This window comes from Cibotium barometz, chromosome 24 (assembly GCF_041138505.1).
Source record: "Cibotium barometz isolate CiBa-2024 chromosome 24, ASM4113850v1, whole genome shotgun sequence".
In the NCBI taxonomy this organism is placed as follows: Eukaryota; Viridiplantae; Streptophyta; class Polypodiopsida; order Cyatheales; family Cibotiaceae; genus Cibotium; species Cibotium barometz.
In genome coordinates this window covers 15,633,273-15,658,849 of record NC_141069.1, presented here as the reverse complement: position 1 = coordinate 15,658,849, position 25,577 = coordinate 15,633,273, and the positions used below count along the sequence as shown (strand labels likewise).

The following is a 25,577-nucleotide window of genomic DNA, read 5'->3' as shown; positions in this document are numbered from 1 at the left end:
TGAAGATGCAAGTTGAGAAATATTTATGTGCTTTCCCTGAGATCCTTCATTCTTTTCAACAAATCGAAAATTGAGAGCAATTGTAAACTCAAGCAAAAGGAAATGTTATGAGAATATAAGCTCTCTTAAAAAATATTAATCTACCCTCTTAGATAATTCAGGGACGCTTGGATTATCTTTACATCAAGCCAAATTATGTTAATATCATGAGTGATGTCATTATAAATATTAATACGTTTGGTGAATATTGACAAGGTCTCCAATGTTTGTTTCAGTTGGTTCGTATATGAAGAGGTGATTCCCAAGTTACTTACGCCTGGCAAGCATGTGTGGCTATGGTTTGTATGCTTATGGAATATTTATTTCATACCAATTTATTATTGGTTATTTTATAGATAGAGAGGATTCCGAAGATTGAGGAGGAATTGCACAAATTTATTACTTAGCACACCATTTTTGTAAACAAGCTTGTATATACATGTGCTAGCTTGAGCACATTTTGATTTATTTGGAAAAGCCTTAGTTTATCAAGCATAGACTTGATCCTTAATATTTTTGTAAAGCGTGATATGCTTTAAACCCAAGCCTCAATTTATTGGCACTCCTTTTTTGAAGATAAGAGAGTGTCGTGCAAGAAAATCACATTTTTGTATTTTTGGAGGCTAAGGGCTACATTGGGATAAAGTATCTCGTAAATACTCGTGTGTGGAGAAATAGACCATACACACAAGGGGGGATGATTGCACCCAATCTTGGAGTCGTACTTTGTGAGCTAAGTATTTTTATTTGTTTTTCTCTCAATTATTGGATATGTTGAGCATGTGGTGTTTGATGAATTATTTCAATTAAATCAATTCTTGCAAGTTTCTCTAAATTCTACCTCCCTAGAAAATTAGACCCGTGACAATCTTTCCTTGGAGCTTGGGATATAACCATCGAATCTCTACTTGTTGCTTACATATGTTCTAATGGGGCACCTTAACAAACTGGGCAGCATCGTACCATGGGGAATCCACTTAAAGCCATACTTATGATCCCATTGTTCACAGTGTCCTTGATCCAATAGGAGGGCTTTTGCTTTCTCAGTGCTATTAATTGACTCGGATAATTGACAGAACTCGTCAACTACCTACAAGAAAGTAACCACATTAGACTCCTCATAACCAAGGATCGAGCTATTATGATCAGCATAGAACTGAGTGGTCATCTCTTGATCAGCTTCCAGAAGGGGGAGGCCTTTAAGAAGCCCTCATTCTTTGAAGTACTGCACATTAGCAAGCAAGGGTTCTGTTACCACTGAGAATAGCAGGTGCCAGAGGGCATCCCTAACGGACCAACCTTTGAAATGAGAATTCCCCATTGGCAACCTTACTTATAATGACCTCTGAATTGGCATTCCCAAGCAAGGCTATGACCATCTATATCAAGTCTCTTCCAAACCTCATTCTGTCAAGTACTGCCAGCATGAAGTTCCATCTAACCCTATCATATACTTTGTCTAGATCCAGGTTAAGCAGCATGCAGGGTCTGTTAAGGGCTAGAGCATAAGCAATGCCACATTGTATATTGAGCACTGCCTCATGGATTCGTATGCCATGTACAAACCCAAATTGATTGGGGTCCACCACCCTTGGTAGAATGTACTTTATATGAAGGCCAATGACCTTGGCAAATATCTTGTACAAGGTGTTACCCTAAATCGATTCGCTTTCTTCGCGATAAGTTTGATGTGGCCCCTATTCACTTCATGAGTGAGTTCACCACTGTGGCACATATAATATTGCATAGAGCACAGGTCATGACTGGATGAGCAGCCAGGAATGCCAGTAGAATTCGATGGGAAGCCCATCACGTCCAGGAGTCTTTTCCTTACCCATCTTGCCGGCATTGAATTTGAGTTCATTTATTGTGTATGCTCTGCTCAACACCCTTTCTGGTAATCCATGAAAAGGAATTATCCAGTATCCAATCTCCACCAAGGGGGCAGAGCCACTGATCAAAGAAAGAGCACTAAACTGTGTGGCAATCTCCCTCTACAATGCCGTCAGCCTATCGTACCTTGCTAATCTGCTCTTGCTGTTCAATTCACACATCTGTTTAGTATCTACCCAAAGGCACAGCTGGGCGAACTTCTACCATGCATCCTTTTCCGCCTGACTCGTGTCCGATCAGGGGTGGGAGCGATCTTCCATCATCTCTGTCATGTTGAAGTCCCCCACAAGGATGGCATCCTCCCCTCCAAAACGAACTCAAGTGGTCCTAGAGGGCCGCTCTCCAGCAGAGTCATTTGGGGCATAAACGAGCAAATATTCAGATTGATAGATGAATTTCTTACCTTAAGGATAAGGGCATGACCATTTTCTTCATTGTAATGCTGCATGCATCTCCACTCAGCCCTGAGCAAGATGGTCATTCCTCCAGACCGGTTCCGAGGAGCGTTAATGAAGAAACAATTTTCACCCTTCCTGAGATTGAGAGGGCAGCCTCCTCCGATCTTCAACTCCTGCATATTAAAAAAAATCAGCTTGCCATTTATCAAACAAAGATAAGGCATCTCTTCTCTTTCTGGCTACACATAGCCCTCTGATATTCCAGGATAGAACTTTATTTGGTATATGCAGGGGCATATTAACCAACATTAATGGTATCATGGGGCATATCCAGGTCCATGGGCTCAAGGACTATTAGAGCTTCATACTTGTTCCCCAAAATGAGCGCTTGTCCTTTGGCTCGGACTTCCTTTTTAAGAGATCCTTTTCCTTGGCCTTGGGGGGGATATTTGTTTGGGTTGGAGTGGGGTGTGGGATAGTGTAGGCTTACCTCCTGAAACAGAGTCCTGTTCTCACTTGGCTTCACGCTTTCTCTTGTGTGAGGGTTTTGTTGTCGTTGTCTGTGCGGCTAGCATGGCAATAGGTTCCGAGGGGTCCGAGGGCATTTCTGAACGGCTTCGGGAAGCCTTCCTTGCAAGAGATCTCGACGCCGTCCCAACGGAGCTGGAAGTGCAGCCTTATCGGGGGCAGTCTTTGGCAAAGTTTCCTGCTTGCTTAAACTTATAGCAAGAATCCGGGAAGGAAATTCGATATCTTCTGGGATCGACAGGGAGAGGATGTCTGTGTTTGGGCTGTCATCCCGCCTGCAGCAACGCCGTGGCCCTCGGCCTTTGTTATACTCCCGTGGAGGGGCAAGAACACTAGCCACCATGGTACTTCTACCCATAAGTAGTATGGGAGGTTCGGGAAACTAACCCATACTGGGCACTCGTTTTTGCAGCAAGTGCTCTGGCTTGAAGGCCGGGTAGTACCAAGGCATGAGATGGGCCAAGTCTTCGTTGTAACTAGGGACCATAGCGCAGCTGAGCAAGGGATTCCACCAGGACCTAGAAGAATCCTTTGCCCGTAAAGTGAAAGCAGACAAGAGCGACTTTGCCTTGGAACGCCGATGCAGCACCATCTTTTAAAATTCTTCAGTACACTCCCGCTCCGGTTGAAATTACCAAAAGTTCGTAGTTTTTTTTTGGGGGATTTTGAAGAGTAGAATAATGATATGGATTAGGAAATGGCCACTCTAGTTTCCCAATAAAGCAGCTTTCCATGGACTCCATATTTACAAGATGTCCTGGTTTTTGTATAGCATTGACACCCGCGCACTTTAAGCTTTCATAGGTGGCCCTGGCCCCTCTCAACCCCGTAAGGAGCAACCCATTTCCATTTTTGGAAAGACCGTTGCCTCGCGTCTTGACTTTGAGTGGCTGTGGATGAATCGTCTTCAAGCAACCAGTGACCTTGACGATATTGCCTTGCTTGATTGACAAAAGAAGCAATTTTTGTGAGCTTTGTTTCTCCATCCATGGAAAGGTAGTCTAATGCCCTTCTTAAGAAACGTGGCCAACTGTGTCATGTTTCAAAATAGACACATCAAAAGTGGTGGAATCGTTGAGCAATTTGCTTTCACCCAAAAGGGTGAGGTAAAGTAAGTGTGCTTTCCTCCCTTTTTTTCTTTTTTCTTTTTTGGAAGTAATAACTATCACGACATACAATCATTTCTAAAACTCCACTCATTGTGGCTCTCAAAATATCATCATCGACATTTTAGTGCATAGATTAAAGAAGCTTTTGAAATCCTGTGTGTTCCCTTAGCCTAAACAAACAAGAAAAGAAGAGCAGATGGCCACATCTTTGATGAACTCTAATGTGAATATTTTTTTATTGGTCTCACTGCATTGAAAGGAGGTTATCACCACAACACCTCTTTTAGTAACTATAAAATTAATGTTCTATACATAACATCTCTCTGTGCGCATCAATGCTAGCTAATCGTAATAACTAGATACATGTACATGCAAACACAGCCGTTATGGTATAAAAATTGATATATAGCAAAATCAAAGGCTTTTCCTAAAGGGATCTATGGTGGGCCAGGCTTTAAATTTGGCACCCGTACGGGAGCCTTTCACAATTTCAAGTGCCAAATGGCACCTCCGTTTTCTGGTAAAAGTGCCAACGTGGTACTTTGAAAAAACAAGGGAAGTGCCCAATGGCACCTAGCCTTAGGGGTCTAAGTGACCAGGGGTATATATCCTATATAATATATATAATATAGTAAATATATATAATATAGTACACAATACATAATAAATATGGAAAGTCTTCAATAACTTGAAAGTCTTCAATAATTTATGATGCCTTTAAAAATTCTCTTGCTATAATGTATTTTGTGTGATGAGAAGACGTCTATTGAATTGTGAAAGCTTAATGCACTTACAAAACTAATATGTTTTCATTACTCAAAGTAAAGTGGTTTGTTATTAAAAGGGGCACTCAAAATTTTAGCCAAAGGTGACATTTTGGCACCCATGGTTGATGGCAAAAGTGCCACTAGATTTTCTATGGCACTTAGACTTAGGTGCCAAATTTAAAGCCCGTGGTGGGCTGAAATGGCTAGAATATTTTAGCCTCTTATGGCTCCTGGATCCACGCTCTTTCTTCAAACTTTGATATCCTGACACACGCTAAAGGACTTAGAAATGGTGGTGCCTTTAAGCTTTAAAGCTTTTGAAAATAGAGCGATGTTAAGGATTGGGTGCATTCAGATGTGGTGGATTCAAATCTTTTAAGGTTCTTGATATGACTGAAGGCATGAATCTGCTTTCTTCCTTTAAAATCGGCATTGCATTCTTCCTTCAAAATTCTTAATTTGACGGCATTCGAGAAGGGACTCAAGGTTAGTATTTCAAACAGAAGATATGTTAGACATAGGCCATATTTTGACACCAATTTCCAAAGATAATGTAAGGAGCATTTTCATTAGCATACAAAATTCTCATGGCAAAGAGAACAATAACAGAGAGAAACCATGGGGCCAACTAGTACATGGTAGGTATGTAAGCCATCACGATAGTTGTCCTGTGTTGACTCTATAGCTGATATTTTTCTGTTTTTGAAAGATTACTAGCATAGGCAAGCTGCAACAGCGTTGCAGCTGCAGTCGGCAAAGTTTTAACCCCAAGCAACCCCCTAGGTCAAAACCCTTACAACTAAACGAGTAACTTCTAGATGAGAATACAACCATCTCGATTCTGGTAGCGATTATATTCTTTGCTGCAATACAGAGTTTTTTAACTTCCTCTTCCCACTTCAGTTCAGGCCGTCTGTCTGTCTCAATTATGCAACATTATTTCAACCCTTAAAGAAATGCATCATCTGCAACAACCTTAGCGAATCTTAACCCATCTAAATTTTGCCGCTCCAAAAAACACACGAGGCTACAGACGCCCTTTGCCCTTTTACTCTTCCAATGAAATTACAAGCGAGGCAAGACGGTTGCTTGTTGGAATTTTCGTCTCAAATGCACGAGGAAGAAAAATGAGGTGTCCATGTAAACAAGCAGAATCCATAGAACTGCAACCAGGGGTTCTAAAGTAATCGTAACCACTACAAATTTGTGACCAATTTACTGAAGCTAGCCAATTCTTTGCTCTGATAATAATCATGCATTCCAGAGGCACAGAAAATATAACCAAAAGTGATGATAATAAGATTTTAAGGTGGACGAATATCTACACAATCTCGATCGCATAAGAAAACCCACTGGATTGGTATCATGATGGCATAATCAATTGTAAGAATTGAAGGCCGCGAGGAAGAAGTTTGAAGGATATGCCAGCTACTACAACACCAAAAAGAATTAAAGAATTCCCACAAAAAGCAAGTAGCATTGAAACTGAAAAGCTAGTTGTCAGCTTATTTTGTTGACCCATGCCAATTGGGGGTTAAAGGACCAGCAGGTAATTTGGCACCTCGGCCACACCTATTACTACAATACATGATAAGACAAAAGACAACATATGCCAAACCTCTGTACATATATTTAAAAGGGAGGCCTCAAAGGCAACGAGCAACATGAACCATGTTATTCAAAGATGCCCCCCCATTTCCAGACCATAATATGCAGTTGAGACTCTCAGAGAGCATTTTATATGCCAAATCACTTAATCCAAGTAGGTCATGTCAATCAATACCTCGAAATCCTCCCAAGGGTTCCGAGGTTAAAAACTCGAATCTCAATTCCAAATGTGACCTCCAAGGAGGGCTGAAATGCTTCTTACTAATTAACCTCACTTTGATTGCCATTTAACTGCCATTTTGAGCACCAGCACGTACCAGAGTCAAGGTTATAATGCATATTTTAATGGGTTACTTTCAATGACCAGCACAACTGAGGAGACCCTTGATGGACAAAGCTGCACCATCAGGGTGTGACTTCACCAAGATCGAGTTCTTTGAAGAACACAAATTGGTTGAACTGAATCAGTCATTTTCCAAGAACAACTCTCCAAATCCTGAAAGAAACAAAGGGAATGGGCAACTCCCATCAGTAAAATTTGCTGAAATTTTGATAGCAAATGCATCAGATTTGTCATGTAACCAACACATGATATGCTATTCAGAACTGAAATTTTCTATGAGCTATTGTTATCTTACAGTTGCGGACAACTACTTATGAGAAGAGGGAAATGTCACCATTTGTTCCACCCTTATGGTTTGGACAATGTCCGGTGAGCCCGGACTTATACTATAAAGGATGTCAATGGGGAATTTTTCCAAGGTATGATGGGTTGCCAGGCAATCTACAACTCTTATGAACTATGATTTCACACATACATAGTATGGTGTGCACAAGTACATGCTCATATTTATGAGATATGGACATTTGCCATGAAAGAGGACACCTGTGGAGTGACGTCAGGATTTGATGTGGAGTGACGTCACGATTTGATGTGGAGTTTTTACAGAGTAGCTGTCAGCTAGCTGTACCTGTCACATGCACCCTGCACTGGAGTGCTATGTGACAAACTGGCTCTACATCAGTGCACCATTCATCAGTAGGAATTACCCTTTTAGGAATATTTTGTCGTATGTTGTGGCCCCATTGTGAGCCCTCAGTCCAAGGACAGTCAGGCACGAGCTACGTAGGTCAATCTCTTAGCCTTAGAGGTCAGTCAAGTGTCAGTCCTCTTAACCCACTGGGAGAATCTATCACATAGTGCATGTAGAAGTCCAACCATAGCTGTAGAGTTGCATTAGGGCATTTAGTTGCATAGTATACAGGCCTATGGGCTAGCCAAAGGCCAGCCCATGGCCACAAGGACTCAGCCGACAACAGTAGCACACCTGACCATGACTAGGACTCATCCAACAGCTTCTGAAGCTTCATTGCTACAGTCGGCCAACATAAGGTGTGGCTCATCAGGTGGTCGGGCAGCCCCTTCAGTCAGTTGGCATCAAAACGCAGCATTTATAATAAGCGAAGCATTTTATATAGCATTTAATGTTAATAAATGTCCAGAAATAACCGGCCGACCAGCAGCTTGGAGGCATATAAATGCAAGCGCTTCATTTCCCAATCGATCATTCAGGTATTCAGAATAAAATCAGCAGCCAGGACCCAAGCATTGCCAAAGCTCCACAAAGGGTTAACTTCAGCATTCAACCAGCATATGTGCATCCCTCAGTTTTGGGGTTGCATAGTGGTCATTGAAGTGCCATTCAAAGGAGCTTGGACAGCATCTGGATCAGCCTCCGTTGGGTCTATACATCATCCTTGCATTGGCAGTCCTCAGTCATCCTTCATTCTCATTGTAAGTTCTCTAAAGATTAATATAAACAACTACTACTTGCGGGGGGCGCGCGCGGGGGGGGGGGGGGGGGGGGGGGGGGGGGGGGGGGGGCGCCTTTTAGTGGGTAAATTGGGACCCAATACTATGTCGATTCTTATCCACTTTCTCTCTCTTCTACTCTCTCTAAGTGAAATTGCACAGACTCACAGGTATAAAGAAGGCTTTGTTGCGTGTTACGACGATCAACCTCTTGCATGCTACATTGGTATCAGAGCTGCAGGTTGTAACCCAACTTGGCTACCCTAAAGTGAGAGCATTCCGTGGATGGTAAAACTACGGTCGGGAATGTCAGGAGAGACATCATCACCAAGTTACAAGGAAGATATTGAAGAGGAGTTCTACAAGGAAGACACCGCCTACGGATATGCTTCTGCCAAGCAATGAAGATTTCATCAAATTGCTCCTGGAGCGAAACAGGTTGCTAAGGCAGCAAATTGAAGCCAAAGAAGAAGTGGCACAAGAAAAAAAAATCTAAAGAAGAGGCTAAAAAAGCCAAAGCAGCTGCTGAAAAAGCTAAAGAAGAAGCAGAAAAGCCTGAAGAGCTCTCAGAATTGGAAAATTTATTTCTTCTCATGGAGCAGCAACCGCACAAAGAACGGCTGCTCAAGCAGCCAAAGCCTCTGCCTCCACAGTAGCAACTGCAACAGCTACAGCTACACCTCCCGCATCGGCCACAATTGCAATCCAACTCTTGCCCGCCTTAAACGCCGTACCCACAGTGGTATTTGATGATATGCAGGAGGGCAAGGTTGAAGAGCAAAAGAAAGCCCTCATTCGTGCTTATGGCACAGCAAAGGGACAACATTTCATTGTTCTCTTTGATTTGGGCAGCTCTAAGGATGTCATTTCTCCTCAATTGGCTAAAAAGATGAGTTGAACTCTTTTACCCCATCATCTGGACATAGACGGGTTCACACCCGATCTTCGCACACACATCTCTCATAAGGCTCAACAATTCTCATTCATGGTTCAAAAGGCCACATTTCAGCTAGACTTTATTGTCTCACCTCTTTTGGGGTGTGATATGATCCTCGGCATTCGGTAGTTTGAGGGAGTATGCACCCAAACCTGATTGCAGGAAGGACACTTTCACAATTGTTGATGGTGTTCCTGAGCCTGTCCTAATTCGCGGTGATTGGAGCATTCCAAGCATTCCCCTAATTTCACACAGCCAGGCGCAACGAGCTATCAGAAAAGGAGCCGAGTGTGCATTGATCTATGTCCGTAGCCAACAGTCTGATGTTCAGTCAGCAACCCCATTAACGCTAAAGTTGGATGGTCTCCTAGCACAGTTTCAAGACGTCATGCTAAAGAATGATCTTCCACAGCTCCCACCCAATCATCCATTGCATTGAGTTGGTCCCCTAGTCAGAACCACCCAATAAGTTTCCCTATCGTCTTTCTAAGGCACTAAGAGCGAACTGGAGCAACAGCTTTCTCAGCTACTTCACACTGGATTTATCCGGCTGTCATCCTCGCCCTTTGCTGCACCTATCTTGTTTGTGCAAAAGAAAGACAAGTCCGCACGATTATGCATGGACTACAGTACAGGGCTCTTAACAAGCTCACAGCCAATGCCCAAGATTGAGTATATCCTTGAGCGACTCAACGGTGCAAAGTTCTTTTCAAAGATAGATCTCAAAAGTGGCTATCAGCAGGTTCGGATCTTTACGGCTGACATTCAAAAAATAACCTTCAAGACTGAACGCGACCATTACAAGTTTGTGGTGATGCCATTCGGTCTCACCAATGCACCTACGATGTTTAACAAGATTATGTCTCGAGTATTTGTGGAGCTCATAGGAAAGTGCGTGTTCATCTTTTTAGATGATTTACTCATTTTTTTTGCAACTGCAAAGCACCATGTGCAGGATGTCGAAAATGTCCTGCAACTTTTGCGAGACAATGCGTCAATGCAAAAAAGAGAAAATTTCGGGTAGAAGAAATCCATTATCTAGGACATGTCATCAGTTCAGACGGGATTAGCCTAGACCCTAAGGTAAGGGCAATTCTCGAATGGGATGTTCCAAAGAATGCGCAAGAGATCCACTCTTTGTGGGTCTCTGTATGGACAAATTTTTCGACCTCTCACCGATCTCCTCAAGGACGTGAAGACGCGTCGTCAAAAAGTGTCCGTCACGGGCAAGCACTCCAGGCATTTCATGCCATGAAAAAAGTGGCCTCAGAATTCTCAAATTGGCTTCTTGGGATGATCCTTTCGAGGTAATCACCGGTGCCAATAATTTAGCCATAGGAGCTATCCTCCAACAGTAAGAAGGGCGCCCAGTGGCTTATTTACAGCCGGAAATTAAATGATGCAGAGAAGAATTATTCTATGTATGACAAGGAGTTATTGGGGGTGATGACATCACTTAAACATTGGAAACACTTCCTATATGGAAGAGAATTTACCGTTAAGACAGATCACCAAGCACTGAAGTGGTTACAGACCATGCCTAGTGTCCAATGGTGTGACTAACAGGCTAGATGGAGTCAGATCTTCCAACAATTTGGAGGTATGATTGAATACATCCTAGCTCTAATAATCCCGTTGCCGATGCTCTCAATCAAAAAGGCACAATTCAAAATTTGCAAGAATCCATTGTGTCACCATTTTGGACATCTCCAGAATTCATGTGTGTGGAAGGACTTTGGATGCCCAAAAGATCAAGAATGTACAAGCTTTGGGAATGGGAGATTATCCAGTACAGAGGACCAAGCGTTCGTAGCATGGTCTAGGTACTCAAGACGGTTTCTTGGACACAAAAATGGGTTTTGAAACTCAAGTGTCAAGTGGAAAGTATGTATGGCCAACTCTTGAGGATTTGTGGGAGATCGAGTGTCATGACCCTGTGAAATTGGTGCAGCATAAGTGTGAGCATGGTGGTCAATGAGTAAGTTCTATATTTAAATGTTCATACTTGGGTGCCCAGACAAAAAGGAAACATGTGTGGACAACCCCAAGTGTGAAGGGGACAAAAGAATTAAAACTTAAAAGGTTTTATAACCTTTGGGAAGGTTTTAAAACCTTAAGTGGCCCCTAGGCTATTTATGGGGGGCCTACTCTACTTTTGGAGCACACGCCTCTCTCTCTCTCTATCTCTATCTCTTGCTTTTGGGGAAAGACTGTAGGCGTGCAGCGCTGAATTCAGGCCTGGATAAAAAACAGAGGGAGCTCTACGTTGCAGGTCACAGGTGGCTTTTTGGAAGGGCTGCAGGCGGGCTGTACTACTGAGGCTATAGGGGCAGCCTAATACTCCTTTACGCATGCTGTTAGGAGACTGAAGCTGGCTGTTGTGCTGCGCTACAGGGCAGAAACACAGGCCATATTATCTCTCTCTTTCTTTGGTCTTTGGAGGACAGAACTGGCTGTTGTGCTGCAGAGAAAACAGGCGCCTACAGAAGCTTCTTCTCTCTCTTTTGCTTTTGGCAAGAAGCTGTCTGTTAGCTGAGAAGCGTGGGCTAAAGGAGGGGAATACGGGGCTGGACAACAAGTTCACGCACGGGTGTTCTCTCTCCCGGCTGCAAGACAAGAGGGCAGGACAGAACGGGGCTTTTCCTCGCGTCTCTTCTCTCTTGTGAAAAGCGACACAAAGACGTCATATGGAGTCTCTCTTTTCACTGGCTCGTGACTGTTCCGGAGTTGTTCTCTTTGGCCCTTTGTGAGAAGAAGGGTTTGGCAGTTCAGAGGGTGGAAACAGGACAAGATTGTGGACTGATTTGGAAGTGTTTGTGGACTGTTTTCATGGCTGACTTTGTGGCTATGTGCATGGTTCAGTTAGATGCATATTCAAGGCCTCATGGATGCACTGACTTAGCAGATTAGAGGAGATAACAGTGTGGTGTTCTTGGGAAGCAAAGCTGTGTGTAACCTCTATGCTAAGAGGTCCAAAGGATTGGCAAATTGGACTTGTAGACTATCACATGCACTCTGCACTGTAGTGCATGGTGACAAACTGGCTCATCATCAGCAGTGCAACATTTGTACAGTATTAGTTCCATTCAGGATGATATTTGTTGTATGTCGTGACCCCATTGTATATCCTCAGTCCAGGATAAGTCAGGCACGAGCTACGTAGGTCATTCTCAGCCATAGTCAGTCAGTCAATCAATCAATCTAAGTCCCTTAACCCACTTAAAGAGACACATTCATGCATATACAGTCAGTAGAAACCTTAGGGTTTGCATCAGAAAGCATCCTACATATTGCACATCATTCATGCATAACATCTAGACCATTGCAGGAACCTCAGATAGCATCCAGGATTTATCTAGGATTTTTCTGGTAATTTTCCGAGCATTTTTAGCATTTTATACATCATTGAGACATTTTATTAGGACATGTGCAATCGGCCAGCTCTGTAGCCAGTCGACTGGCACATCTTGTCCATATAAATAGAGGCTTGGCATAATCATTTAGTCATTCATCATATTCAGCAAGAGAGCCATCAAGCGCTTACCATCCTCAGCCCCAAGAGCATAGGCGATCGCAGTTTTCAGCCATCTCTCTTCAGCATTTGTCTCCTACAGCCCTAGGCGCCTCAAACGCATGAGCATTCAGCCATCTACATCAGTAAAACGCAGCAGTTCAGCATTCCGCCTTCAGTCCATCTTGCGTTTTCTGCATCCATACAGTTTTCAGCAATCATTCATTCATCGTTTTGCTCCAGCCACTTGGTGAAGGTAAAACGCAGCATTCTCATTCATTTACAGCATTCATATTCAATCTAGAACAGTCCCAAACAACCCCTCTCTCAGCCCTAGCTTTGAATCCCTCCCTCATACCATTGGGAAGAGTGCAAAGACTCGAGATTGGACATCTTTGGTACTCTACAGCAGTGCACAGATCAACCCAACACTTGGTCTTCAGAGGTCTTGCGTTTGGCTTATCGTCAGTCACACCGTCAGTCTCTTTAAAAATAATAAAGCAAATACTATCTCAGTAACGGGATAGGGGGCCCTTCAGTGGGTAATTCAGGACCCCATACGGTGTACAGTTCTCGTCTCTCTCTCATATCTCTCTAAAGTTTGAAGTATTAAAGTGGATTGCTAAACTCACGAAACTCAACATACAGAAGACGGTGTGAGCATTTGTGTTATAGGATCCTCCAATACGAAGACTTCCGCTGCATATTACATTGGTATCCGATTCAGCTTGTACACACACACACCGTATCCTAGCGTGAGGGCATCCTTGGATGGTCACATTGCGTTCCGGCACGACCACCGACTTCAGCATCATGTCTACAGAGGAGAGTAGTCATCAGCCAGAAGACGTCTCCCCCGAAGGAGACCTTGCTCTTCCGTCTACCGCAGACACCATAGCTCTTCTTAGAGCTCAGAACCAGTTGCTCATGGAGCGTCTCCAACTCTTGGAGGTGGCAGCAGCACGTCCTCCTCCGCCTCCAACAGCACCCGACTACATTTCCCTCAAGAAAAAGCAGAAAGACGGGACTATGATGAAGCCCAACGCAGGATCGACGAAGACCGGCATCAGGCTGAACTCGCCGCTCGGGAGCACCAACGAGAGCTCGATCGAGAACGTATGTTACTCGAGCACCAAAGGGAAAAGGAGGCCATTCATCTTAGATACCAGCACCTCTCTTCAGCATCCCCAATCTCAGGTGCCACCAACCAGCAGTCCGCAGCATCAACTACCATCATTCGAAGTCAACCTAATTTCAGTAAGTATGATGGTAAGTGTGATCATTTAGCAGTAAATCAGTTTATTCATTAATTTACTGCTCATTTTCCATTAGCTAGGATCACAGATCCTCAGGATAGAGTCCACGTAGTAGCGGCTCCCCATCTCATTGGTGATGGCAGTCACTTGGTGGCAGCATTGGTCTAATCTCTATACAGACCAGACCACAGGTGTCATAGGTTTCAGCTGGGATACCTTTGTCCATGACCTGAAGACCAGATTCCTCCCGCCCCAGTACATGACCGGTCTGGTAGATGAGTTCTATGGACTCAGACAAAACGGATCCCTAGTGCTTCAGTTTTCCGGCAAGGTTATCACTTTAGCACAGCACTTAGGGTTATCTGCACAGGCCAAGATGGAGCAATTCATTCGTGGATTGGATCCTAACATTCGGTTCACTGTTCGTAACTTTGAACCCAGTACATATGACCGGGCTTTGACTCTCGCTCAGAATGAAGAAATGAAGATGAACGGAGGCAAGCCCAAGCAGTCATCTCAGTCCAGTATACCAAACCCGAACAGCAGCAATCCACTGCACAGCTAGGGAAAGGTAACGCATCTTCTAAAGATGCTAAGAAGGACGGCAGTAATAGCTCGAGTTCAGGGGGTAAGAAAGACAAAGAATGTAAGCCTAAGAAAACCCCCGATGAAAAGGCTAAAGCAGGCATTACTGGAGATTATCTTCCTCCAGAGGAGCAAAAGAAGTATCAGTCAGAAAATAGATGTTTTTTCTGTCACATCATAGAGCATGGTAAGAGGGATTGCCACAAATGGCAAGCGGAACAAGCCGCTAAAGCCCCTTCTGCCACAATTGCCAAAGCCTCCCCAGTTCCTCCAACCCCGCCTACTACCACCAATGCGGCCTAGCGCTTCACTCATAGGCCGCTTCCTTGTTGGTCCCTCATCCACCGTACCGAAAGCTCACCGTTTGCCTTTGAAGTTCAAAAGGCCTCATTCCAACGAGATTTCATCGTCTCGCCTCTGCTGGGGTGTGACATGATCTTAGGAATTCACTGGTTCCGTCAGTATGAGCCTATTCCCAATTGGGAGCAGGACACTTTTACTATCTGTAAAGGTTTTCATGAGCCTGTCATGATTCGTGGGGATAGAAGCATTCTTGGCATCCCATTGATTTCGCATCTCCAGGCCAGACGAGCTATCCGCAAGGGAGCAGAAGGAGCCCTACTTTATGTTCGTGCTCAAACAGCCTCTACCTCATTGGTAGCATCCATTTCATCTTCGGTCCCTCAGTTAGCAAACCTCCTGTCCACACATCAGGACATTATGCTCAGGGACGATCTCCCGCCCAGTCTCCCACGCTCTCGCCCTGAGGACCATCACATTCATTTGGTCCCTGGATCAGATCCTCCTAGCAGGTTTCTCTATCGTCTTTCCAAGACTTTAGAGGGCGAGTTAGAAAAGCAATTATCTGAGCTTCTCCGAGCCGGATTCATTCGGCCTTCTTCCTCCCCATTTGCTGCACCTATCCTATTTGTCCAAAAGAAGGACAAGTTTGCACGCCTTTGTGTCAATTACAGGGCATTAAACAAACTCACTATCAAGAATAAGTTTCCTATGCCAAGGATAGAGTACATTTTGGAGCGTTTAGACGGTGCTAAGTTTTTCACTAAGATCGACCTCAAGAGTGGTTACCATCAGGTCCGCATTTTTGAAGCTGACATTCCAAAAACAGCTTTTCGGACAGAGCGTGGTCACTACGAGTTCGTAGTCACGTCTTTTGGGCTTACAAATGCACCCGCAACCTTCAATAAGATGATGTCTAGGATTTTCGCAGTCCACATTGGGAAGTGTGTTTTCATATTCCTTGATGACATACTAGTCTTCTCAGCGACTGCGGAGCACCATGAGAAAGATGTGGAGAAAGTCTTGAAACTTTTGCGAGATAATCAGCTCTACATAAACGCCAAAAAGTCTGTCTTTGGTGTTAAGGAAGTTCAGTATTTGGGCTACATCATCAGTTCCGATGGGATTAGACTGGATCCATCAAAGGTTCACGAGATCTTAGATTGGGACATTCCTAAGACCGCCCAAGAAATCCACTCATTCGTACGTCTTTGTCAGGCCTATAGTACCCATGTCCATCAGTTTCCAACCTTGCAGCACCTCTTACCGACTTGTTCAAGGAGGTGAAGACTCGCAAGCAGAAAGTCTCAGTTACAGGCAAGGCGCTTGATGCATTCCGTGCACTCCAGAAAGCTGCCTCAGAAGCACCTGTATTAAAGTTAGCATCATGGGACGAACCTTTCGAGGTCATCACCGATGCCAGCAATGTAGCTACCACCAAGCACTTAAGTGGCTTCAAACTATGCCCAGTGCCTAGTGGAGTGATCGACAGGCCAGGTGGAGTCTGTTGAAAATACAAGTGAATAGGGTGTGTGTGGGAACAAGCTCTTGGATAGAGGCTGTAAAAGAGAAGATGTAATTGTGAAAGAACCTGTGAAAAGGTGAGAAGAATCTACTGGGAGAGAATAAAGGGTAGCATGAGAGAATTTAGGAGTGTGGAGTTATTCTGGGAGATATTCAGGGAAAAGAGAAGAGGTGGAGAGAATCAAGCAAAAGGTGGAGATATTCTGGGAGTGAATCATGGAGAAATCAATGGGATTTGATGCTTGATGTAAACTCTATAAATTGAGGCATAGCCCTAATGAGAATTTGCTGGTTTTTGAGTATCCATGCCTACATTAATCTATCTGCTAATTATTCACTAATTACGTCTTAATCACTTTGTTAATGATGTTGATTCTAGTGTATGATCCACCATAGCTCATCATTATGCTCAAATTTCAACATGGTATCAGAGCCATGCCTAGAATCAATCAGATTTATGAGCCCATTAGTGAATTAATTAGGATTAGTAGGTAATTAGCAAAAAAAAAATCAATTTTTAGTGAGTTTTTCATCTTCCCCTTCACCCCCAGTCAGTGGAGGACTCCATTCTCTTTGCACACATAACATTAGGCTAAGCCCTTTTAGGCACTTATAGTAGACTCATAGGGCTACACTCAACTCAATTCTTGTGGGCCAATTCAACGCAGAAATGCAGATTTTCGCAGAATGAAGGGCGCCGTTTTTCTGAGGGATTTTTGCCATTGCTACTTGCTCAAATCAAATTGCTTCAATTCCTCCTAGCCCAAGGGGTAATCAAGCATGCTCTACAAGCTGGTGAAGACAGAAATTAATTTCATCAAGTCTACAGTGAGATCCAAGCTCTTCATCAAATCTGCAGGTGACTTTGGTAAAACAGAGATTAAGCTTTCATTATTTAGTCAAATCTTGTGTTTCTTGGCTTAATCCTCTACTAGACTCATTGCTATTGATGCCTTTGAAAGCATTTGAGCTCATTTGAAGTGGAAGGCACCAGATCTGGACTCCCCGCATACTGTGTTTTCTGCACACAAACCAGAGCATTAATTTGCTAATCAGTGATTAATCAGTGCTAATCACTGTACTTTGGTGCAATTGAGAGTTCAAATTAACCATTAGGTATCTGATACAGATCCCTATAACTTCAGATTTCAAATCGGAGTTGGTTTGATACTACAACCATCCCGTACAAATTGGTTACCCTTAATTTAATGTAATTTCTGGTAAAATTGTGCTGATAAAATTGTGAAAATCATCATTTTGCATTTAACCCTTGGTTAATGCCTGTAAATCTCATGATAAAATTGTGAAAATCATCATTTTGCATTTAACCCTTGGTTAATGCCTGTAAATCTCACTCAAAATCAAGATTATTCACAGCCAGAGTTGCATTTGGAATGTGCATGAGAATGAATGCTATACGCATTATGTATTGGGCACATTGCATCAGTGTAAAAATGGGAACAGACACTGCCCTTGTCCAGAATAAGGCAAGAGGTAAGACCTCCCGCATAAATTTGGGTTTGCATTGCATAATGATACAAAATAAACATAAAAAGCCCAAGGAACTGTCAGCAAAACATTGAAACATGTTGCTCACATGGAGCAAAATGACCTGACGGACGAGCTCATGGCCCCAGCCATGGAAGAAGAAGAATATCTCTTTCCAAGAAGAGGATCCACACCGAGAAGAAGATCTGAAGGAAGACATGGACACGAGAAGAGAAGCTGCCACAAGAAGAGAAGCTGCCCCGAGAAGACTGAAAGAAGAGACGGACGCGTGGAGAGATGCTGCCACGAGAAGAAGACTGAAGACAAGAGAAGATGTGAGGCTCCAAAGAGTGAGGAGCCATGTGAAAATCTCTGTGAGAGAGAGAGAGAGAGAGAGACCACACAACCCAATGTAACCTGCCCCAACAAAGTAAAACCACCTCTGAGCCACCGATGATGTAGGCCACGTGGTAGATGTATGTGTGAGCACTTTAGTCAAGGTCGCAGGCAACTATAGTAAGCCTTGGACACATAGAGAGAGAGAGTGTCAAGGACTATGAGTTTAGGGACCTGAGGCACTGGTCGCAGGCTATCAAGTAAGAGAGAAACTTGATATAGGGTCCAGGTGTGCTGAGATAACTTGAGGGGAGGAGTAGACACTGGTCGCGGACTACCAAGTAAGGGGAGGCAAACTTGGTATAGGGTCTAGGTGTTCTAGGAGTATTCACTTGAAGGGAGGTGTTGAAAATACAAGTGAATAGGGTGTGTGTGGGAACAAGCTCTTGGATAGAGGCTGTAAAAGAGAAGATGTAATTGTGAAAGAACCTGTGAAAAGGTGAGAAGAATCTACTGGGAGAGAATAAAGGGTAGCATGAGAGAATTTAGGAGTGTGGAGTTATTCTGGGAGATATTCAGGGAAAAGAGAAGAGGTGGAGAGAATCAGGCAAAAGGTGGAGATATTCTGGGAGTGAATCATGGAGAAATCAATGGGATTTGATGCTTGATGTAAACTCTATAAATTGAGGCATAGCCCTAATGAGAATTTGCTGGTTTTTGAGTATCCATGCCTACATTAATCTATCTGCTAATTATTCACTAATTACGTCTTAATCATTTCTTAATCACTTTGTTAATGATGTTGATTCTAGTGTATGATCCACCATAGCTCATCATTATGCTCAAATTTCAACAGAGTCAACTCTTCCAACAGTTTGGAGGAATGATTGAAAATATCCCTGGTAAAGCATAACCCAGTAGCAGATGCTCTTAGTCGAAAGGCCAGCATCCAGGCAGTCCAAGAATCTACCATTCTCGAAATCACGGGGAAGGACTTAGATAGTATGAAAGACCAATATGTCGACTCCCCTGAGTTTGGTACTCAGTACAAATTTATAACCAGTTGGCCTTTGATGTTCTGAAGTCATACTGTCATGATGACCAGCAGTCCAAATGGAAACATTATCTTCCATTGGTCCAAGCTATCTTGAACGACACTCATTCATCCAGTGTCGGACGGACTCCATATGAAGCAACCTTTGGTCGTCGTTTCTCTTCTCTTTTGACAAGATTGGTGTCTCCATCTCAAGAGGCTAATAAAACCACAGAAGCATTTTCCGAAATCATTGAGTCAGTCAAGGACCGTTCCACTTCAAGGAAGGGGATTGGGTCTATCTAAGTATCATGAAACAAAGATCGAAACAAGTGGGCAAACGTTGTCCCAAGCTTTCATTCCGTAGTTTTGGCCCTTTTCCAATAGTTAAGAAGTTAAGTGATGTCTAAAGTTGCCTACCAGTTGGACAATGCATGATGTTTTCCATGTTTCTTGGCTAAAACCATATATTGGTCCAGAAGTGTTTGATGTTTCAGATGAACAGCAGCCAGACGTGGTAGACGAAGCAGAAGTCGTGAGCCCAAGCAAATCCTCCTTCATCGTTGGAAGTATGGTTCCGGTCGACGGATACATCAGTTCTATACGAAATTCCGAGATCGAGGTACCCACAAAGCCGTATGGCTAGACGAGGAGTTCTTTCAAGAGTACCCCCAGTTGTTGGCGGACTACTTGGAAGCCATGAACTCGCCGCCAAGCTAAGCAAGAGGGAATGTCACATGCACTCTGCACTGTAGTGCATGGTGACAAACTGGCTCATCATCAGCAATGCAACATTTGTACAGTATTAGTTCCATTCAGGATGATATTTGTCGTACGCCGTGACCCCATTGTATATCCTCAATCCAAGATAAGTCAGGCACGAGCTACGTAGGTCATTCTCAGCCATAGTCAGTCAGTCAGTCAATCTAAGTCCCTTAGCCCACTTAAAGAGACGCATTCATACATATACAGTCAGTAGAAACCTTAGGGTTTGCATCAGAAAGCATCCTGCATATTGCACATCATTCATGCATAACATCTAGACCATTGCAGGAACCTCAAATAGCATCCAAGATTTTTCTGGTAAATTTTTCAACATTTTTAGCATTTTATACATCATTGAGACATTTTATTTGGACATGTGCAATCGGCGAGCTCTGTAGCCAGCCGACTGGCACATCTTGTCCATATAAATAGAGGCTTGGCATAATCATTTAGTCATTCATCATATTTAGCAAGAGAGCCATCAAGCGCTTACCATCCTCAGTCCCAGGAGCATAGGCGATTGCAGCTTTCAGCCATCTCTCTTCAGCGTTTGTCTCCTACAGCCCTACCAGAGGCCGGTTTCATCGAGCAATGAAACAGGTTTCTACATGGTGCTTACATGTATTTCTCATGTGGTGGAACACAAAGACATCTCTTAAATTTTAGAAAAAGTTGCTATTTTTGGCAATCTCCGATGGAATTTCCGTTCGCGTCATTACCTCCAGAATTGGACAGAGATCGAGTATTGCCAAAGCGCCGATGTGAAATTAGCTATCATCTGGGATATTTTTAGAGCTGAAGATTGTGGAATTTTTGCCCTTTGGATTTGGGACATGTGACAAATAAGAGGATAAAAGTGAGACAAGTGTCAATTCAACTAGCATTGTAGCATTTTCTTGCTTACTTGAACATGAGAGAGTTATCTCTTGGGCGAGTTTGAGCTTCAAGCAAGTTTTTGGAGGGTGAAAACTCTGATTTTTCTCCATTTCTCTTCATTTCTAAGCCCACCATAGTCATATCCAGCTTGGGGAAGATGATTTTCACTATTCTACACCATCTTGCACACCCCAGATGGCTGTTTTTCAGCAAAAAAATCCCTAAAGCTTGCTGATATTTCGGGTTTTATGCGATATACAAGTTGGTATACTAGTTTATGCGCTCATGGATGAGTCACATGGGCTGGTTTATAGGTTTTGGCACTCATGGATACGACATGCAGGCTGTTATACAAGTTTATGAGCTCATGAATGAGCCACATGAGCTAGTTTACAGGTTTAGAAGTTCATGGATGAACCACATGGACTAGTTTACGTGCTTATGGAAGAGCCATATGGGCTATCATACAATTTTATGCACGTATGGAAGAGCCATGTGGGCTGTTATACATGTTTGTGCGCCTATGGAAGGACATGTCGGATAGCCATATTGGATGAAGGACAAGTTTATGATTGTATATGGATAATCGGGCATCTCCCATGGGGAGCCTCAAAGCTTGTACATGTTATATTTCTCAGTGGATAATGAAATACTCCAAGGGGGGGGAGGGAGGTCGGCCCATTTCGTCTCTATGTGGTGTCAGTTGTGCAACTTTTTATTTTCAGCTTTGTGGATTGTTTAATGGCTGTGATTAAATGCCGAAATCTTTAATTGTGCTCATGGTCAAAGCGATGCACATCCACTCCCGTGCTTCCCAAGCGAGTTACATTGGTATCATAGCATAAGGCTTTCTCTCATTCTTATGCGAGAACGATCTTATGAAGGTGCATACTATGGCCATTGGTAGGGTTATACATGGTAAGGTCTCATAGGAGGGTCCCTCCCACTCACATCCAATGCGGTTGATTGCCCTCATGGCTTTTTTCCATTGTGGTGTGCGCACAATGTGAAAACACAGCGCGCATTGGATGAAAAGCCTAGTGAGTTCCCTAGTTGCATCTTTAATTGCCTGCTTTTGCACGCTTGCTTGAATGCTTGCTCTCTTTAGAGAGGCTCTAGGTGCTAGGCAAAGGGGTTCGTGGTGTTGTGGGAGTGGAACTACCAGCACCCCCGAATCCTACTTGGCTCTATGCATCCTCCTCTGAACCCAACCGTGTTCTTTTTGATGCATCACCTGCATCCTCACTAGCCTCAATATCCTCAGGCAAAGGCCCACAACCGTGTCCTACCAGTTGCTGTCTTTTCCATTCTTGTAGCCGGTCTTTGATGTTTGCACGCACCTGTTTGCATGTGTCACCATTTGGTCCACATCCATTTCTGGAGCCACTTCTATGGGACTGTCACTCCATAGAGCGGCCAGATTTGTACCATATTCACATGTGGCCAGGCCAGTGTCCCATGTGAAAGGGTCAGTCATTTGGTGTCACATGGACGGAAACCAGCTGTGTGCCACCCGTGTGTGGCTAGTATTGTGCCATATGCACAGGAGTCTGTTTGCTGCCACCCGTGTATGACCAAGATTGCGTCTTATCCATGGGACTGTCACTCCATGGCAGGACTGATATTTGTGCCGACCTTGTCTATGGGATTGTCACTCCATAGAAAGGCCCGTGCCAGGACTTGTGTTTTGCCTATGGAACTGTCACTCCATAGGAAAACCAGGACTTCACATTTCTATCACGCCAGTTTTGTACCCAACAAGAAATCTTTGTACAAGTTTCATGAAAGGGAGATTTCGTCCATTACATGTGCACATGCACTTATGTTTGCATGCATAAACTTGTTTTCGCATGACTTGTTCTCGTGTGTTTGCCTGCTATGTCGTGCCAGTACACTAGACGCAGACGCCCCCAGTGTACCGTGGGTGTGCTGTTTGCTGATGAGTTGGTGTGGCGTGTGAGCAGGTGGTAAGTATTACCCTTTTTGGCCTTTTCAAATGTAAAATCCCTTAAGTAATGTCAACCTTAATAATTATAAGGTTGGATGTTCACACACATTTAAACTTTAGCTGGACATTTGCTCTAATGTGGGTGCCCAACATAATTAATAACATTTATAGTTATTATTGCATGAAGTAATTCTTCTTCCCCCACACGTGGATGGTTGGTGGGAGTGTGATTGAAGGAAAGTACCCGAGTGCATCTGCTTATATCCGCCTCTGATTTGTAACCAGCACCCCGCATTTGCCTACCAGCTTGTACCCGCCTCTGTCTAGCCTGTACCTACTATACTTGCTGTACCAGCCTGACCTGTTGTACCCGATTGTACCTATTGTACTGGTTGTATCCGACCGTACCAACCTGTACCTGTTGTACCTACTGTACCGGCTATACCCGATTGTACTCGGCTATACCTGTTGTACTAGCCTATACCTGTTGTACCTGCTGTACCAACCTATACTTGGTTGTACCAACCTGTACTTGACTATACCCGACTGTACCTGCTGATATACTTGCTGCTGGGGTATCCAATTGTACCAGCTGCTATCCAACATCTACTGTTGCCAGGACCTGCCTACAATTTGGTAGTGCAATAAAAAGGGGATGAGCTTCTCTCCTGAGAATTGAATTTGAATATTTGTAAGCTATTTATCTTTGTATTTTCAGATTCAGTAATTATTAAAATTAAATGTTGTTTGAACAAGTTTTGTCAAGAAAAATATCACACCATGTTGCCTTCATTAAGTAAGGCCATCAGGACGGTGACTTTTTCCCATGATTACCCTGACTGCGCCCTCACATTTTGGAGGAGCCAATGAAGGTTCATTTGGGATATGAGGAAAACTGGGAGAAAAGCTGATTCAGGAGCACCAAGTATTGCTCCCTCCGCGATGTTTCACCTTGCTAGGCATTAGTACGGGCATGCCTGTTAGTGCACAATCCCGGAAGACCAGTGAGGGCAGGTGTTCACCCAGTGAAGGTGGGAGATTACCTGTGACTTGGTCTACTCCGACAACTGATTCTTCACCGACATCTTATTGTTTACCAGTTGTATTCACTCCTTGTTATGGAGAAATCTGGCCTAGGGCCCGTAAACACTTCTACAAATAAATACTCCAAGAAATACAACAGTATTGAGGGAGGGGGGGAGAGGGAGGGGGGGGAGGGGGGAGGGGGAGGGGGGGCCTTTTCCGGCCCCAGTGATGGTGTCAAGTATTCTTTGTTATTTTCGGTTTTAATATTGCAAGTGTTGTCCATTGTTTGAATTAGTTAAGTGATCTAAAATATGTGTATTTTATCTTCCGATTTGTCAAGCCTCCTGTAGGGAGCGGTTACATTGGTATCAGAGCCCAGTCGTCTCCCTTTCTCAAGAAGAGACACGGTGTTTTGAGATCGGAAGCAAATACAGACATTTGACTCAATGGACAGCCAAGGCAACCCTTTGGAAGTGCCAAATTCAAGAGGCTAATCCAGTGCTTCTCGTGATTCCAATGCATTGCTTGGAAGGCACAAGCCTCTTGAGAGAGGTTATGACAGTGCATTCATGGGATAGACATCCCGTGGAAAAGAGCCTGTGCATGAGGATGAGCCCAATGCATTGAGGGCTGAATTGGAGCACATGAAGAAGCTTTTGCAGGCAAAGGAGCAAGAGCTGAAATTCTTGCATGAAGATCCCCATGTACAAAGTGCCATTGAAGCAAGGAAAGCTGATGCCATGGTGTGACATGTGAGAGGTTAAGACCGTCGTAAACACAACCTTAGTCTGACTAAACTGCACTTAATGATGTTTAAGAGATAGACAAATGTGTGTCAATGCAATGCAGCTATATTAGATGATGAATGCGGTTACAATGAGATCCAAATGGATCTGTACTGCTGAATATGCTACCTATATGCTGAATATGCGGGATGAACTGCTGTCCACTCTTTCCCTTGTCTCCTGGGAAGGAAACGTTGAAGGGAGGCTTTGGAACAGATGCTGAATGCTGATGGGATGATGAAACGCAGACCTGATGGCTGAACTGAGCTGAATGTTGCTGCGTTTGCTGAAGATGAAGGCTGATGCTGATGCGTTACTGGATGCTTGATGCGTTGGCTGGTTCTGCTGCTCCCAAGGCTTCCTGGAGGAGATGCGTTGGAGCACAATGGGCTGAATGCTTCAATGATGAACTTGCTATCCTGAATGGGGAGTGGACTGAATATATATGCAAACATACTACTGGTCGGCCAGCATAAGGGCTGTCGGCCAGATGCCATGTCCACAAAATGCTGTCGGCTGCCTCATAAATGCCAGTAAAATACCTATAAAATTGCATAAATGCCTGAATAATGCCTGATGATGCTAATGATGCCATAGAATGATGCCATGTCACTGTACACCTGACTGGTGTGCACGTGACATTCCCCGCTGCTAAACTGTTGCTGGGTGATAAACCTGGCAACCTTCGACTCCTCTGTGATCCTTCTCCTCCGAACCACTGCCCCCTTCTGTCTTCTGCTGCCGGGACTGAGGCCGTCTGCAGGAGTGAAATCCTTTGAGCCAAGACTCTATGTACTGCGGGAACTGAATGGCAAATACCTGAGTCACCCCTGACCTGCCTCTGGAAACCTTTCACCTACCATCTCCGTCGTACCTGAAGCTCTGAACCTCCTGAGGCGATGTTGGAGCAAACTTCCGTCTTCTGTGGAAGAGAAACCCCCTGCTCCTGCCAGTTGAAGTCCAAACTTATGTCCTCCTTTGATGATGGATGTCCTTCTTCCCTGAGAGTTCATGGGTAACATGTATGCAAGACTGACTGCTAAGATGACTAC

The 25,577-nt window shown here is 43.9% G+C and overlaps 1 protein-coding gene across 4 annotated transcripts in view; it reads right to left on the bottom strand.

Annotated features, from left to right (window-relative positions):
* Nucleotides 1-866: 866 nt before the first annotated feature.
* LOC147624929 (ABSCISIC ACID-INSENSITIVE 5-like protein 2) overlaps nucleotides 867-25,577 on the bottom strand; it is a 74,291-nt gene continuing 49,580 nt past the window's right edge. The window contains exons 4-5 of one of the 4 annotated variants that reach the window (XM_086818168.1): nucleotides 2,336-2,503; nucleotides 867-1,129 (exon numbers count right to left, since the gene is read on the bottom strand). In XM_086818168.1, the coding sequence (XP_086674294.1) occupies nucleotides 944-1,129; nucleotides 2,336-2,503 (354 nt within the window). In that variant the 3' untranslated portion in view covers nucleotides 867-943. Of the gene's footprint in view, nucleotides 1,130-2,335; nucleotides 2,504-6,213; nucleotides 6,839-25,577 lie in introns of those variants that run through there. The other 3 variants (XM_086818165.1, XM_086818166.1, XM_086818170.1) reach the window with 3 other exon arrangements.